The 18,782-nt window shown below is 37.4% G+C and overlaps 1 protein-coding gene across 8 annotated transcripts in view; it reads right to left on the bottom strand.

The window, feature by feature from the left end:
* Nucleotides 1–2,310: 2,310 nt before the first annotated feature.
* Nucleotides 2,311–18,782, bottom strand: part of L3MBTL3 (L3MBTL histone methyl-lysine binding protein 3) — a 124,335-nt gene continuing 107,863 nt past the window's right edge. For all 8 annotated transcript variants that reach the window (XM_049900556.1, XM_049900565.1, XM_049900584.1 and 5 more), the window contains 3 exons: nt 7,820–7,989; nt 7,538–7,600; nt 2,311–4,120 (listed from right to left, as the gene is read on the bottom strand). In XM_049900556.1, the coding sequence (XP_049756513.1) occupies nt 3,977–4,120; nt 7,538–7,600; nt 7,820–7,989 (377 nt within the window). In that variant the 3' untranslated portion in view covers nt 2,311–3,976. The remainder of the gene's footprint in view (nt 4,121–7,537; nt 7,601–7,819; nt 7,990–18,782) is intronic.

Raw genomic sequence — 18,782 nt, 5'->3', positions numbered from 1 at the left:
AAGAATTCCATGGTCAAAGTTATACTTTCAAGGGTGCATTAGTTTTTAAAAAACATTACATTTCAGATTTACTCAAATCCTTTGGATTATGATATCACCAGATAGATTTAATGCCAAGGAATGGCAGACTTGGGGCCTGTGGGCTGCCTCTTTGATTTAAACATTGCTTGGAAATGTTTTGAACTTGACCATTTTGAGAAGGGGTGCATACTCTGATTCTCCTTTCCTCCGTAAGACCTGGTTGGCTCCAGGTGTTTTAGATTCAGTCAATCACACTTATTCAGAGCAAGGGCTGCTTCGTTCTTGAGGTCTCCTTATTGCTAGCTGATCTTGCTGGCACATTTTCTGACCATCTGAAACTCAGCAATTGCCTGGTACTTTGTCTCCCCGTGTGGTTTCTGGTGTCCCCTTGTCTTGACTTTCAGGGCTTATGTCTGCACATGTGCCATTGGTGCTTGAGCAGGTGAGCATGTTTTGGTTTGGAATACTGACCTAGCTCTTCCAGAGCCATTTGGGCACCAGCTTGAAGTGCTCCGCTTAGGCCCCTTCCTAGACCTGCTCTTTTATCTCTCTCAGCAGTCCCAGTCCTGGAGCCCCCATCCCATCTGCACAAATTGTTGCTGCCCTGAGTATCACATTCTGATTTCATTTTGTTCTTAACGATGGCTGCACAAGTACTTTTGGGGCCTAACAAGACTCAGTGCTCTGTCACTCTTTTGCAAGGATTTCACAAGGAAAAACCACATATTTAAGGTGCCTTTGAAGCCATCATCAAAGCATAAATCCTACTTCTCAGTTTTGAAAGCTAGCACAAGTCAGTTTGGGGACCAAAGAGAGATTTAAGTCTGTGAATAATACCTGCATCACATTGCAAGAAGCATTTCCTAGGTTATTTTATTTCATCACCTTAAATTAAAAAAATGTTTGTAAGAAGAAAGGTATTCATGTAAATCATTAAAGAAATATTTTTACAACATACATATTTGGAGATAGTACAAATTACTGTACCACTGAGATAACTAGTCTGCTGGATAACAACTTTTCTTTTTTTAAGGACTGCTCAGTCATTAAAATGTTTAAGTTGGGGAGATAAAATGAAAGATCAGTTGCCAATCTGAATAATGATTATTCATGAACTGCTTACAGCAGATTGGACAGAGTAACCACTTGGCACTTGTCACTTTCACATAAACTAGTCCTTATCCCACACTTTTACTGGATTGTTCCTTATAAACTTTTATTTTCTCAAATCGCCTCCCCCACTTTTTAAATTTCACAATCTTAGTCCTTTTTGCTGAGGTGAATTTTCAACGTTTTTCAAGATTACTTTCCTTACAAAGTACACAATCTCCACGGCTGACATCAAATGAAAGTGCCTCTTTGGAGCATAGTGATGGAAGGAGATTTGCAGGGAAACTACAGTGAAGTGTGGCTTCAAGCATGACAAAGACATGAGCTAACCATGACGGCAGATCCATGAACACTATCTCCTTCAACAGTGGATCTATCCTCAGTGCCCACCATAGCCCTGCCACTTGGTAAAATTAACATTGCTTGACTAATACAAACCTTTTTTCTTTGCAGGTTGAGTTCATAGAATCTAGAAATTTCAAAATGGCAGCCTACAGACACATTTCAACCTACAGACAGGTCTCATCTGGCTTGCACAATGTTTGTAATTTTTTCAGTGCCTTTAGATGGGATTTTGGGTTAGATGGGATAGGGGCTATCCAGTTCCACATCCTCCATCCTTCCTTTCTCTTACCTCAAGATTGCTCCTCTCCTTTCAGTGATCTACCTCTCTGCCATCATGGCTTTTATTCCATTAAAACTTTTTTTTTTTTTTTTATTAAAACTTAGACTGTATTTCAGGGCTGGAGTGGCAAAGACAACCCCTTCTTGAGATACACTAAATCCTGTGCCACCCTAGGATGCTTAATGCCTTGCCTCTAACACGTAACAGCCTGGTGCTTAGAATGAATGGATGTTTTCAGTAAGATTTTGAAAATGCCTTTCATTATAATATATACTTTATACTACAATGGAAAAATCCCCAGTGGGTATGAATCCTACTTGACCTAAAAATGGTTTTTTTTGGTCATTTTTTATATCATGTGGGACATAGTTTGACAAATGATTTCTGAATCCTACGGATGCATGACAGAGCCATCTAGTACCCATATGCTCGGTGTCGTTCCTGCTCTTGTTCTGCCTCTCCTATGTGACAAGCTTTCTTAAAAATCATACAGATGTAAAAAAGGCATCTCCAATTAAGATTTTATTTCATTCATATCAGATATAACAAGTGCAACTTGAATGTACAAATACTGAACAAAATGTAAAAAAGGAAAAAAAAAACTTATTAAACAGATTCATGCAAAGAAAAGAATGGGACACTGTAGATGTCACTGACCCTGTTTTACCTGGAATTATGGCAAATGCAAAGGACTGTTAGTAGCCTTCTGACAGGACTACAGAACTTGGGGATATGGAAGGAGTTCTATATCTGAAAAACTGATATCAACTAAGGAGAGAGGTGGAACTGCCCAGAATTCTGAGAGCATGCTACAAACTTACTTTTCTATTTTTTAAAACAGTCCTTGAGTAAATTTCCAATCCTGGAATTAGAAATAACATCAAAAGGCTGATGAAATAATTTACCTTTTCCTTGCAAATGCAATCTTGCAAACAAAAACAAAACCTAACGCTACCAGCTATCAGTTACTAGGTAATTGAGGGTTTTCATTTTAAAGTGCATCTGTACGCTTTATAAATAGAGGCAAAGTGTTCTACAGAAAAAGGAACCCTTCCAACATGGAGGGAACTTGAATGGCCACTTTGGGAAATTGCCTCCTTGATCTGTGAGCATTTAGAATCTCTGTCTACGGGTGTTGCTCCCTCACACCTTGCCTTTTCAGTAAAATCTATACACTCTACACTCTCTCTTTAGCCAACCCTGAAGAAAGCCTTTGGGTTTGGAGGACACTGTGAGATCCGAGACAGCTCTTTATGAACTAGTAAAGACTAGACCGAGCCTTTCATCTCCGTAAAGCACCGCAGTTACATCAATGACAATTAGAGAAAAGCTCAAGATAATCTCATAAATAGTTCAAGATCCTTACAAACAACCCCCCGCCCCAAATCTAACTGCATATTTCTTTGATACCATCTGATTCTCGTAAACACACAGGGCACCATGATGTATGAGAGTGATGCCATTCAAATACATTACCTAATTTATTTATGTTTATATACTTTATTTTTCAATTTCATTCTTTTATATACATGTTTTTGGTAATTATAGTAAAGATGCTGGTGAAAAAGTAATTTGCTTAACATTTCATAATTCGTGCAGAAGAAAGAACACTGATTCCAAGAAAAGTAATTTTTACAACTATTCAGCTCCAACAAATTATTATAAGCAGTTAGGCAATATCATGACTTGCAAAGTTACACTTAGCATAATGCTGCAATTCAAAATATGGCACAAAATTAACAATACAGAGAACAGTCCCAACTGCCTCAACTTAGCCAGGTTTTGACTAATTTGGTTTAAGATGAATTTTGATTATATAAAAAGGTTCCTGCAAGTATTGAAAAGGAAAACGGTGTACATGAAAGAGAATTCGACAATGTTTACAAAATGCCAAAATTTCTTATTCTGCCCCCCTTTACCATAAATAATTAATGAAGGCTCCCCTTTCCCCCAACCCCCAGCCTCAAAAAGATTTACAAAGATTAATTTAGCTCAGTGAACAGAACCAAAAAGATGACTGTTGTTAGACAGTACTTGCTTAAAAGCTCAAGCATTTTCAGAAAAATTCATATATTGTCTCTTGAGAAATATAAATAATCCGGTAAGCCTTGCTCTTTTGGGTTGTGGAGATTTCTCACTTAAGAGTTACAACCATCCTTGTGCTTTGAATAAACATAAGCTTTAATGCGGAAAGCTGATGGTGTACAGAATTCACTGCCTTCAGAGTTCGTTGTGAGAGTTCTTCTCTGCAGCTTTGAACATCAGAATAGAATTGAAAATTTTGAGAGCAGGGCCCAGCTTAATGCTCATAATTTTAACAATGTCCGTTTGGGTCATCAGCAGAAATGCTTCTCCATCAATTTGCTAAAATGGAGGGAAAAGAAAAGAATCTGGATTAATGTGATGCAGTGTTCAGGGAAATGCTCAAAGTTAAATTATCAGCTGTCTTCTACATAGCAGCCCTAAAATGTCACACACAAGGGTTGACTGGGGAACTTTTCCTGATACATTCATCTTTTTTTTACCTATAACATCACAACTGTGAACTGGGAGCAAAATAAAAACTCACTCATTTGAAAACTCTGCCAACAGGAAAATGCAAAGTGCCCATACCTTTTTGTGATTACTCTGACTCAGGTGTTGAGTCAAGATGGTTGCACAATATGGAAAAATCTGGGGTTGCCCCAAATCCAGTTCACGTCATGGGAAGTTTATATATTAGAGAAAAGGTACACAAATGTTTGTGGACATAAAAGAATTCAGGTAAACACTAGCCACGTGCTAACAATTAAAAAGAAAATTCCTTCTTTTTCAGTTTTATACTTTGCACAAAAAAAATCACACTCTTAAGACATTTCAATCCTAGTTTTCAAGTGTAACACGAGTTAAGTGACAATATGAGAAATGTACCACTGTTTTTTGGAAATATTTGCTCTGGTCTCATTTGCTTTTGCGATTACAGCTCGCTGATAAAACGAGGCCAGGCAGAGAGGCAGATCTATCAACACTTCACTCAGCAGAACGGACAGTCTGACAGAAGTCTTTTAAGTCATTAATGAGAATGTCAACATTTGGGAGCTCACTACAAAAACTGATTCTTAATTACAACCCTTGGTCCTCCTGAAGTCTTACAACAGCCACAGAGTCTTCCCCTGATTCTGTGCAAGAGTTTCACATGACAGATTCACTCAACAAAATCTCATTAATCATCTACTATGTTCTGACAGTCTAGGGCCTGGGCATGCAGCAGAGAACAAAACAGATTAAGAACAAAAATGAAAAACACTCTTTGTGGAGTTCACACTCCAGTAGTGGGAGACAGACTCTAAGCAATAAACATATTAAATATGCAAATAAATGAGAAAGTTAGAAGGTGATTAGAGCTATGAAAAAACGGCTGGTTGGGGAGACTGCTGGACTAGCAACCAGGGGCAGGGATGTGTGTGGCAGCAGGTGACAATTTCAAGTTGGATGATCAGGGCAGGCCTTGTTGAGAAGGTGTCATCTGAGCAGAAGGCGCAAGCCATGTGAACAAGTGGAGAAACAGCATCCCAGGGAGAAGAAAGAGCCATAGCATGTCCGGCAATTCTGAGGAACAGCAAGGAGGCCAGTGTGGCCAGGACAGCATAAGTAAGGGGCAGAGCAGAAAGAGGTCACCAGGTGAGAGGGGTAACAGATGTCAGATTGTAGGGTCTTGCAGGCATTTGTAAGGACTTTGGCTTTTACTCTAATCGAGATAAAAAGCTACTAGAAATATCTGAAGAGAGGAGTGACATGATTTGACTTATGTTTTAGCAGGTTCACCTGTCTGTGTTGGGACTAGACTGTAAAGCAACAAACACAGAAGCAAGGTGACTAAAACCCCACACACATTTACTGTAGGAAACCATCTTCTGAGATCACTTAGGAGCTTATTCCACCCAAGTGGGAGACTGATAGTAGCTCGGACCAGGATGGAGGCATTAGGGGTGAAGAAATATATCAGAATCCCTATATGTTTTGAAAAAACATCCAAGAGGACTTTGAACAGATTACATTTGAGTGTGTGTAAGAGAGGGAGAACTCAGTAACAGCCCATCGTTTTATTAATAATTTACCTTTTAGAAGTGACTTATAAGAATTTAGTTAGATTTGTATTATGGTTCACTTCCAGGACTCAAAACCAATGCCTGCTGATCTTGTGAGGCAATTGAGAGCAAAGATCGTGTTTTATTATCTTTGAATCATTCTTTTCCAGAGCGTAAACAGAGGAACTAACGTACACACGGTAGGAACACAACACATGTTCACAGGATGAATAAGGGAATGAATGAATACACGAATGACACACGTAGACAGACAAGTTGGCTGTCACACTCCTCGCAGAAGGATTTTGGCTTTAAGAAGATTTGGTGCTTGGGGAGCATCTCCCAAGGTAATATGCCATGAAGAAAGAATTATCCACACAAATAACATACTGTTTTGAATTTGAACCTGAATCTTATTTACATTAAATAGGAACATGAACCTACACGGACTGTCTATGTAATAACAGAACCAAAAATAGAAATTTATAAAATAGGTGCACTATAATTTTATTTTCAAAAATCCTTATAGTTTTACAAAGATAATGGCTACATGTCTCTTTCAAAGGAAGAGCAATAGGCTCCTTTGTGTACCTGAGTTTGTTCAGGAATCAAAATTTAACTGGGAGTGGTTCCCAAAGGCATTTATGGCTTAGGAGTTGGCGGAAGAAAGTCAAAATATAAATACTGCCAACTGAAGAGCAGTATAACAGTTCTGAGATAGGAACTTCGGTCAGAAAGATGATGACTAGTATCAGATTCATGTGCATTGTAAGAGGCAGAGAACGAAAGTATTATGGCGTCTCCTCATACAACGGCAGAGCCTACCAGTGGCTGGGTTCTTAGCTGTCCTTGCACGCTTGCTGTGTTCTCAATCAAAAGTTTGCTGTTCTAGCAGTCAAGGCTTAAACATGGGGCAAACAAGGTGTATGCATCTACAACTGCAGACAGTAGATGTTGGAAGAAGCCTCTGAGATTAGTCTACTTTCTGCCTTCTGACAGTGCTACAGAGCCAAGATCCAAGTGACAACTGACTTCTCTGCTTGGAGATGACAGGTGAGTGCCTTATTCTTAAAGGTCTCCAGTAAAAAGAGATAGGATAGTTATAATTAGAAGTATAATTAGAAGTCAAATTCTTTTTTATTCTAATGCACGATATAAATGGTATCACTAGCAATTATCCATTACACAGAAATATTGGACAGGTCATAGAAAATAATTTTTCTAAAGCAGCCTGCAACTAACATCAAGTATTAAAAACTTGACTGAGAGATACAAAAGATCAAAGGGATTTTTTTTAAAGCAATAATGGTAATATTATCTAAAGCACCAAACACAGTTTGATGTAAACATGATGTGTAAACATAAAATAATGGGAACTATTTCACTTTATTAAAAAACAAAATATTGCTCATTTCTTTCTTTGGTTTATGTGCTATAAAGTATATAAATGAATGCTATTACGTTTTGATTTTTTATAATGAGTCCAGTATGGGGCATCATAAAATAGTACTTATGAACATTTTCTTAGTATTTCATCTTACTCAAAGACATTTTTATAAAACTGATTAAGGCTGCTTGTTAGACATTTAAATATCAGTTTGTCAATTTCCATATAACCTAGCTCCTTCCACCTCTGCCAATCCATTTCACCATCCACTGTGTTTCAGTACTCGATCCTTTAGAGTAACATACTGCAATTTAGCAGAACACTTACTTCATCTTTAAATACCTTTCCATGTTCTTCACACCCAGGTAAGCTTTGTATGAATTCTGACACCTGTCAAAAATCATATCAAAATACTCAGGTTAAAAAAAAAAAACAAAAGTCAGAATCTGAATGATACAAGTTCAAAGTGTTTAACCCATATGTTTTAGTAGTTCCTTTCAGCATGACCTCTTCCCATGCAATAAAAGACTAAACCCTGGCACACATTCAACATGCCCACTCGTGAACCCAGGTCTCCTGTTTTTTTCTTAGAAAGAAAGTGGAACATACCTCATCTGTGCTCCACTTGGAGACTTTACTTGCAGGGATTCCAGCTACAGTTGGAAGAAGTTTGCTTTGCTGCTCCCAGCGCAAGGGCAGACATGGAATTGGGGACTTAAAGGAAAGAAAGACAGCTGACCGACGCTGTGCCTGTTGTACAGCAGGTTCTTCCCGGGTACCTTCGATTGAAACGAATGGGAAATCACTGTCTGAAAAGCAGCAACAAAGGCTTCAAATGTCATGAAGCTTTCAAAATAGTGAGATTTGCTTTTTGTTGAGGGTAGTTACAGCACTGACTCCTTTCAGCATGATGTTCATGGATTATACCCTTCTCTGCCTTTACGAATAAAGGTCACTGTTAAGGACAACTCATACATTCAACTCATGTGTTTGCTACCTCACCCATTACTGAAGCCATGTTTCAGTATGTTGTTCAATGTTGCCTTTTTAATACTTCAGGAAAGAAATCTACCTCAGTTTTAGTAACAAAAAAATGAAACAAGTCCAGTAGCTATTTACCATTACAGTTATTATAATTGTTTTCCCCTTTTTTCTCAGCCCTGGTTTGTTCTTTCAATTTCTATTTACTAATTGTATTGATTTCTTAAACAGACATTTTTGAAAGTATATGAAATTATTTCAATAAATGAAAATGGCACAGAAGCAAAAAAAATTTTTTTTTTTTGAGAGGCTCTGTTATTTATTTTTCAGTGCTTAACAGTTCAAGGAGACCCAATGTCAGGTCCAAAAGTGAAATATTATATTTTTAAGATAGTGCTTTAGTATCTAGATGGAAAAGGAGCCAGGCTCAGGATAGAACGTGGTTTAGTCCAGGTGATTTTTTTTTTTTTTAAATTATACTTTGGATGATGGTTTACAGAACTAGCTTCTCATTATCAATTAGTACACATATTGTTTTACCACATTCGTTGCCAACCCCACTACATGTCAACACTCTCCTTCCTTCTTGACCTTGGGTTCCCTATTACCAGCTTTCCTGTCCCCTCCTGCCTTCTTGCCCTGGCCCCTGAGCTGGTGTGCGCATTTAATCTTGTTTTATGGGGCTGTCTAATCTTTGGCTGAAGGGTGAACCTCAGGAGTGACTTCATTACTGAGCTAAAAGGGTGATTGGGGGACCATGCTCTTGGAGTTTCTCTAGTCTCTGGCAGACCAATAAGTCTGGTCTTTTTTTTCTTTTTTGATAAGTTAGAATTTTGTTCTACATCGTTCTCCAGTTCTGTCTAGGACCCTCTATTGTGATCCCTGTCAGAGCAGTTAGTGGTGGTAGTCACGTACCATATAGTTGTGCTGGACTCAGTCTGGTGGAGGCTGTAGTACTTGTGGCCCACTAGCCCTTTGGATAACCTTTCCCTTGGGTCTTTGGTTTTCTTCATTCTCCCCTGCTCCCAAAGTGGTGAGACCAGTGGAGTATCATAGATGGCCACTCTCTTTAAGACCCAAGACACTACTCACCGAACTAGGATGTAGAAAATTTTCTTTATGAACTATGTTATGCCAATTGAGTTAGATGTTCCCAGAGACCATGGTCCCCACAGCCCTGTAATATGGTCCCTCAGGGAGTTTGGATGTGTCTATGGAGCCTTCCATGACCTTGCTTGCACAAGTTGTGCAGGCTTCCCCAGTATTGTGTACTGTCTTACCCTTCACCAAAGTTTCCACTTAATCTATCATCTATTTAGTGTTTTTCCTTCCCCACCCCTCTCCTGTAACCATCAAAGGTTGTTTCTTTCTGTGTGTATACCCTTCATGAGTTTTTATAGTAGTACTCTCATACAATATTTGTCCTTTTGTGATTGACTTATTTCACTCAGCATAATACCTTCCAGATTCAACCATGTTGTGAGATGCTTTGCAGATTCATCGCTGTTCTTAATCATTGTGTAGTAGTCCATTATGTGTCTGTATCATAGTTTGTTTATCCATCATCTGGGTTGTTTCCATCTTTTTGCTATTGTGAACAATGCTGCAATGAACATGGGTATGCATATGTCCATTCGTGTGATGGCTCTTATTTCTCTAGGATATATTCCTAGGAGTGGGGTTGCTGGATCGTATGGTATTTTTATTTCTAGCTTTCTAAGGAAGCGCTGTATCATTTTCCAAAATGCTTGTACCATTTTCATTCCCACCAGCAGTGCTTAAGAGTTCCAATCTCCCCACAGCATCTTGAACATTTGTTATTTTCTGTTTTTTTGATTCGTTTCAGTAGGGTCAGGGTGAGATGGTACCTCATTGTGGTTTTGATGTACATTTCTCTAATGGCTAGTGATCTTGACCATTTGCTCGTGTGTTAGACATTTAAATGTCTTCTTCAGTGAAGTCTCTGTTCATAGCCTTTGCCCATTTTTTCAGTGGATTGTGTTTTTGTTGTAAAAGTGTTGGATTTTCTTATAGATTTTATGTCAAATTTGTCATAGTCAATTTTTTTCCCCCCAATCTGTAGGTTCTCTTTTTACTCATTTGGTGGTCTTTTGATGAGCATAAACGTCTAATTTTTAGACAGCCCCAGTGATATAGCTTACCTTCTGGAGTTTGTGTGTTGTTAGTTATGGTTTGTATTCTGTTATTTGTATTCATGTATTAGGGCCTCTAGCATTGATCTTATTTTTTCTTCTATGATCTTTATAGTTTTTGGCTTTATATTTAGGTCTCTGATCCATTTTGAGTTAGTTTTTGTGTGTGATGCGAGGTATGGGTCCTGTTTCCTTTTTTTTGCAGACGGATATCCAGTTTTGCCAGCATCATTTGTTAAAAAGACTGTCTTTCCCCCATTTGATGGGGTTTGGGCCCTTGTCAAAGATCAAGTGACCACAGGTGGATGGACTTACACCTGGTTCCTCAATTCTGTTCCATTGGTCAATATTGCTGTACCAGTACCTGGCTGTTTGGACTACCGTAGCTGTATAGCAGGTTCTAAGGTCAGGTAGTGTGAGCCCTCCTATTTTATTCTTCTTCAATAGTGCTTTACTTATTTGGGGCCTCTTCCCTTTCTATATAGACTTAATGATTAGTTTTTCCATCTCTTTAAAGAATGATGTTGGTATTTGGATCGAGAATGCACTGTATTTGTAGACTGAAAAAGCAAACATTTTTGTCATCCTTTGTTCATACAGAAAAACATTAAAACTACAAAACATTCTATTTATGTGCTAGATCTTCTTAATCCAAACCTAGTTTTATTGCTGTGCTCTTAGAATAGCCATCTGCTAGTGAATGACTGATGTCTGTGAGGCCTGACTTAAAGTCTGTCAATAATTACCCCTTAATATTATTCAGAACAGAAATCTTTGTGGAAATACTCAAAGCACCTCAGAGGAAGGCACCTCCCCGTTTTCTCTCCCCTTATACACCAGCCCAGCTACAGTGATATTTCTATTCCAGCACAAATTCTTGCCAAATGTTTACCTAATTTAGGCTTCTGTACCTACCACTAAGGATTTTTTAAAGGTGTTTTTAAACTGAAGAATAAGATTTACATAAAAGTGTGTAAATCCTAAGTGTACAGCTCAATGAATTCCTACGATGTGCAAAATACATTGACATTACATGTCTATTGAAATCTTTGCTTATCCCAAAGTCATAAAGATAGTCTCCTCTGTTTTTCTTAAAAAAAAAAAAAAACAACAAAAAACCCACTATGTCTTACCTTTCATATATCTACAATTATCTGAAATTTATTTTTGTGTATGGTATGAGGTAAGGATCAATATTCATTTTTTTCCACATGGATTTCTAATTTCCCAAAATGGTTTATGGAAAAGATCACTATTTCCTACCATAACGCATTGACAGCTTTATCATTAATATAAATGTGGTGTGTTTCCAGAGCCTGTCATGTTGTATACGTACAGATGGCTGTGCTCGAGGTTGTGGTTGCTCTGGCCATTCTTATTGCTTTGCATTTCCATATATATTTATGAATCAGCTTATTAAAAAAAAATACGATAGGATTTAGACTGGGATTACCAAGGACTATATAGTGTGGCCATGAATCAGAATAGGCTCAAAGGCTATGGGTATGAATCAATTTGGGAGCCATGGTGGCACAGTGGTTAAGTGCTCGGCTGCTAGCGGAAAAGTCAGTGGTTCAAATCCATCATATGCTCTGCGGGAGAAAGATGTGGCAGTCTCCTTCCTTAAAGATTACAGTCTTGGAAACCCTACAGGGCACTTCTACTCTGTCCTCTAGGGTTGCTCTGAGTTGGAATCAACTTGATGGCGAGAGATTTGGCTTTTGGTTTTATAGATCAATTTAAGGAGCCGTGATAGGGTGGCTATGAGTCGGAATCGACTCAATGGCAATGTGAGTTTGGTTTTTTGGTTTGATGGTTCGATGGCTGAGTGCATGGCTGCTAACCAAAAGTTTGGTGGTTCAAACCCACCCAACGGCTCTACAGGAGAAAGATCTGGTGATCTGTTCCCATAAAGATCACAGTCTAGAAAATTCTATGGGGCAGTTCTACTCTGTCAGATGGGCTTGCTATGAGTTGAAATTGACTTGATGGCCCCTAAAAATAACATAGATCAATTTGGTGAGAAATGACATTTTTAAAACATCCAGTCTTCTAATCAATGAACAATGTATATCCCTCCATTTATTTGGGTGTTCTTTAACAGTTCCTATTAATGATTTGTGATTTTCATGTAGAGGTCTTGATATCTTTTGATAAATTTATTCCTATGTATCTGATGTTTTCTGATGCCATCATAAGTGGTATTTTTTAAAAAAAATATTTATTTCCTACTCTCTGTTGCAGTTTTAACTCTCTTAAGATAGCCTAATTTAAATTTTGAATTGCTCCGAATGTTAGAAAGTCACTGTGTTGGGTCAAAATCTATCTTACTGGAGGGTAACATCCACTGGTCCTAATTCTACTTCACTGAGCTCATATTGAAAAATTTTAGTAATTGCTCCACATGAAACATTTAATTCTTCAAATATTTTAAAAAAAGCCATCATGGTCCCTTTTTCCTTATTTCATTCGGCCAATATCATATAATTGGTTTTAAGGTTTTAAATCCTCATCATATTTTACTGAATATCTATTATGAGCCAAGTATTATAAACTAGTACAGTTTTTTATTCTTTTTAAATTGCCCACAGTTTATTTTTGTTTAGCATAAACATACAGTAAATTAAAAACATTCCCTTAATCTCAGATATCCCCAAGAATTCAGCAATTACTTGAAATACTTTGTATTTATAAATCTTTCATCAGATGGTCTAATTTCCAATTCCACAACAGAATAAAATAGTAGAGCTTACTTCATGATTTGTATTCTGATTGCTTGTCACATAATAAATGTCAATCTTTTCCAAAGTGATACACATTATTCTGTTTATACTTTCACTGTTCACTGCAACTGTAGCCTCATTCTATTTTCTACTAAATGTTACATTATTCACAATTCATTTCTAATGGTCCTACATTTTCCTTTGAAAAATACCAGAGAGATGACTAAAAATGACTAAGTAAAAAATCCCAAAGCTCCGATATATGTGGCAGTTTTTGCATGTCTTTGAACCTAATGCTATAAATAAGTCCAAACACACATACACACACACATGAGTCATATTCTAAAACTCAACATTGTATCCTTCACTTTAAGACTCACCTTTTTTTTTTTTTTTTTTTGCTGATTCTCTGGGCTGACAGATATTCTGGAGGCCTAGAGTTATTATCTGAGAAATGGGGCAATTGTAGTGTGTAACACCCACAGAAATGTGCCATCCCAGAAACAAAACAGCATGTTAGGTATGATTCCAATCCAAAAAGGATAAAAGAAAGCCACTTCATTCATATTTGCTTCCTTGAATTGCACAGAAAAATGACTCCAAGTTTTTATTTCAATGTGATATAGACTAAAATAAAGGCAAATCAACTTTGTCTCAAGTAGCTCAGTGCCAAGGGTAAGGAAGAATAGGTTTGAATGTGTACAACATGCTTCACAAAACACAGCCCTTTGTTCTGGCGGACATTTCTGGCACTATCATTTTACTAGGGCCATGGTTCTGGCATTCCCTTCAAATTATCCACCTGCATGAAAAGTATTACTTTTTAAAGGAGAAGTCTATATTTTGTGAAGCTTCCTCAAATGAAACTTTACTAAAGGTATACTGTCAAACTGTTCTTCATCTGCCCCATTTGGTTTCAGGTTTTGTATGTCTGCACTTCTTCAGTTCTATTCAGTTCTGTGCTGGACACGGAACTGGACTGATTTCTAGGTCTAGTGCTCACTAATATTTGAAAAGGTAACATATTACCATTTAGACACTTTATATCTGCCTAAAAATTGTATGACTTGTTTTTGAAACATCAAGAATATACATGCTTCTAGTGTAATCTGAGGAACAAAGGAAGGAGGAAGAGGGAAAAAGGAGCGTTCTCAACAAAAGTAACTGAGATACTGAAATTCTTTAATTGAGATAGGTTTTAGGCAGGTATGTCTATAGATGAATGCCTCCCATGCCTGAATAAAATGCAATGTCTTTTTGTGGTATTTTTTTCTCTCTTCAAAAAATGTTTTTATTCTAGTTTACTTAGACTGTAAATGAATTCGGTAGAAATGCTTAAGCAAATGTGGATAAATGTGCTTTAGGCTGACACAGAATGACTAAAATTAATATATAGTGGGAAAAATTTTTTTTTTCCTGATTCTTGATCCAACAATAGACAGATTTCAATTTTTAGAATTATAGTTGTCATTCTCAAAAGTAGCAGGACAAAAATTAAGAGAAACCTTATAATGCGTCCAAGTAGAAAGAGTACAATGCAGAGAAAAAGAATAATATTCACTACATTTATTGACAAATCAATCTACTTGGACTAATAATCAAATAATCACTAATTTTTCCTTTAAATTTATTTTTAGTGAAACATGTATATATGTATGAAGAGACAGACAGAGCTGAGACACTGAAGGTCCTTTAGCCATGTACAGGAGCCATAAAGATCAGAATGCTTCACTAGAAAAAAAAATGAAATGGAGACTTTTTATGCTAAATTTGAAGAATAAGATCGAAATGAAACTGAACTGAAGAAACATGAAGGAAGATCTTTTTTTTGGGGCGGGGACTATATATATATATATTTTAATCAACTTGCTCCAAGACTCCAAATAAAATAGTTATCACGAGCCTAAAACCCGCTGCCATTGAGTTGATTCCGCATCATAGGACCCTATAGGACAGAAGCTGGACAATAAATAACATCAGGAGGAACCAGTCCCTGGAGAAGGACATCATGCTTGGTAAAGTAGAGGGTCAGCGAAAAAGAGGAAGACCCTCAACAAGATGGACTGAGACGGTGGCTTCAACAATGGGCTCATAACAATGACTATGAGGATGGCGTGGGAACGGGCAGTGTTTTGTTCTGTTGTACACAGGGTAACTATGAGTTGGAACCAACTTGAGGGCATCTAACAACAACTATAAGACAAAGGAGAACTGCCCCATAGGGTTTCCAAGAAGCGGCTGATGGATTCAAACTGCTGATCTTTTGGTTAGCAGCCGAGCTCTTAACCACTGCGTCACCAAGGCTCCACTGAGCCTTAAATCCTTTTAGCAAAATATTCCTCACATTGAACGATGCTTTCTCTCCAGTTCCCTGAACCATCCCCCAGCCAGGGTTGATCTGGGCTGCTGCTGCCACAAGGGGAATGGAATTGGGGATGGACATTGGTGAACACACACATTTAGCTTAAGAAAGTGGGCCCCGAGTGGAGTCTGACAGAGGAATTCTGTCAGCGTTCAAGTAAGAGAGATAAAGGGTCATCTGAATGTTCTTCACAAAAGGCCTGGGTAAATTTATCTAGATTTGAAAATGATAACATAGAAAATAATTGCCTCTAATAAAAAAATTCGGCAAAATAATGGAAGAAGAACATTGATTTATTAATAGAAAGAGCCTCAAAATTTTAGTAAGGCACAAGGGGACACGATCTCCATTTAAAAAAAAAAAAAAAAGAAGCTCTGAAAAGACAGTAAGCCAGTGTAAGAGATTACAGGAAAATAGAAAACACTGTGGAATTACAAGCCATAGTCAAGGCAGCAAATAGTAGGCTTACAGAGCAAAAGGCTGAGTAAGATTTTTCAACTGGAGAAATATGTCTAGAACATCAAAAAATATACAAGTTGTTAAAATATTTAAAGACTACCATACTGGTTGGTAACAGTCACCTATTTAGCAACTAAGGCTAATTCCTGATACAGAAGGGGGTGGACCCTGCACCAACACTAATGTCCAGTTTTTGTTCTAGATGTCCTGTGCCACGTTTGCTGCCAAGCCAGTGGTCAAATATTTTGAATATCATCCCTTGTCTCTAATAATTATTAGCAATCAAGAAATAGAACAAATGTAGCACATAATCAAAACTGTCAGTGAAAGAAGCTCTCTGGCTTTAAAAATAACCTCAGTTTAAAAAACCAAGAAGGCTCATTACATTCTGGGCAAAACTAATGAAAGAAGGTTAAACTTAGGGGTCAGCCTCATGATTCAAAACCAAAAGAACGGGGTGAACTGGGCTGGCCTAGGCTCACTGTGAGTTGGAATTGGCGGCGACGGGTTGGTTTTGGCTTGAGAATCCCACATATGTGAAAGTATGTTTTGGTTTGTTTTACTTTCTTTAAAGGAAAATCAGTGAACCACCAACCAGTTGGATGTAGTAGGTATTATGGTGTGTTACCCAAATCGCCCTTCAGGACCGAGACGTTCATTCTCTACCTGGTGTTGCCTGACGGCTCAGAACTGTCTTCCTCTTCAGAACTGTCCTAAGCCAAAAGGACCTTCCTTGCACAAGGACATATTCCTCTCACAGCCCACATCCCAGAACTGGTCCATGCAGAAGTACAAAGGCCTGACCCCCTTGCCCCATTCAGGACAACTCTGAAGAGTCTTCCAGAGCCTCTCCTGGGATAGACAGAGGCCTCTGTGGTAACTACATCACAGCTCTTTCTCATTCTGCCTAATCCTGCTTCTCTCACTCCTTTATCGATGTTGTTCCCAAGAGCAATCACCAACAAACCTCCTGCATGTAACACTCTTACAATCTGTTTCTAGAGAAGCCAATTAAAAGATCGTAAGTCACAGCTCCAAAAAAAACCTGTGAGTTAGAGGCAGGGGACTGAAAAAATTGAACACGGCCATCTGCTGACTGTGATCTGAGGTGTCTTCAATATTACCAAGAAATAGGAGCCTTCAGATACCACTGTAAGACCAGGTTTGGGACTGAAGGTCCTGGGGTTCAAGTGATAGGAACCAATCAACTACTAAATTACTAAATGAGAAGTTGAGAAAGTTGAGAAGAAATCTAAATCTCTCCTGTACAAATGAGTCTAGAAACAAGAATTTCAAAAAGGTAAAGGAAATCTAAAGCTAAGAAATACGAGAAATGAAACCCAACAATCATAACATTTCACTACAGATAAAATTAGTTTTATGAAATCGTCATACCAAATGTTTTAAAAAAAAAATCTGAATTATTAAATTCATTTTAGGAGGCTAAAGCTGGTTTTTTTAAAGCTGGATGAGACATTAAAGAAGAAAATTATAAGTCAATCACATATGTGCAAAAATTCTCAAAACAACTTATTTTATGAAGCTCTCTTTCACTAAAAAAATAAGACAATAAAATATGCATATAGAACTATATGCATATAGTTCAATACGCATATATAAGAAAAACAATAAGATTAAATGACTTGGAAAAGCACAAACTTAAGAGTTATATATGAATCCAAGTGTTTGTTTCTTTGAAACGAATAATAAAACTGAAAATTTCAGGCAATTCAAATCAAGAAAAATTGAAAAAAATACATATTAGGAAAGACAAAACTATAAAAAAGAATAGCATGCATATCATATGTTAATAAACCTGATGATTCTAGATGATTTTCAGAAAAAAATTATCAAAATTGACTCAGCAAATAAAGTCAGACAAACTACTAAATTAGGAAAAAAGAGATGTTATCAAATTATCACTCCCTCAGAAAGTTTTGAGTATAGAAGACTTTATCATGAATCTATTTGAATTTCAAAGTGTCAGATTATTTCAGGCGATAGATATTTATTCCACAATACTACTACTACTAGCCAATGCTCCAGCCACTAACTCATTTAATCATCACAATAATCCAGTGATGCAGATATTATAACTAAGTCTCTTTTGCACAGGTGGAAACTAAGGCACAGAGAGGTTTGCCCACAACCAGCCTTACAGCTAGTAAGTGGTGGAGATGAGATACAAACAAACAAAGGTGCTTGACCTCTCCACTAAACCACCATTCACAAAGGAAGGATGAAGCCTTTGTCTAAAAACCAAACATAACCCTGATGACAAAACCTTAATAAAGTAGTTTTCTTCCTTTTTAAGTGAACAGAAACATTTTAAAGTATCAAATACTTCAAAGCACTTACTATGTGCCAGGCACTGTTCTAAGCAAGCTATAAATGTGACCTCACTTAATCCCCATTTCAACATTATCAGTGAGTTACCAACATCGTCCTCCTGGATAAATCAGGAAAACAGAAGCATTGAGAGGTATTCAGTGATGTGTGCCGAGTTACAAGTCAACAGGTGTCACGCCAGGATTCAAACCCAGGTAGCGTAGCTCTAGATCATGTACTCTTAACCACTACACAATGCTACATTAAACACCAAGGAACATGCTGAAGACAGCAGAGAATGTAACTTTTAAACTGATTATAAGTTACTGCTCTAATAAAATTAGATACAGGAATCAACACATCACTTATGAAATAGGTCATTATAGGCAGAGTCACTAGGCCCCATTCTCGAGGCCTATATACTTGACACAAACATAAAATATGCACATGAAAAGCAATATCCCCAGGGATAGTCATTAAAAACATAATTATGCTGTCATTTTCCTGTAAAAAATAATAATTATATAGTTATGTGTGAATTATAAATGCAGTCTATATTATGACTA

Source organism: Elephas maximus, chromosome 1 (genome assembly GCF_024166365.1).
Source record: "Elephas maximus indicus isolate mEleMax1 chromosome 1, mEleMax1 primary haplotype, whole genome shotgun sequence".
Taxonomy (NCBI): domain Eukaryota; kingdom Metazoa; phylum Chordata; class Mammalia; order Proboscidea; family Elephantidae; genus Elephas; species Elephas maximus.
The sequence above is the reverse complement of the archived record's forward strand: the minus strand, read 5'-3'. Positions and strand labels throughout refer to the sequence as shown.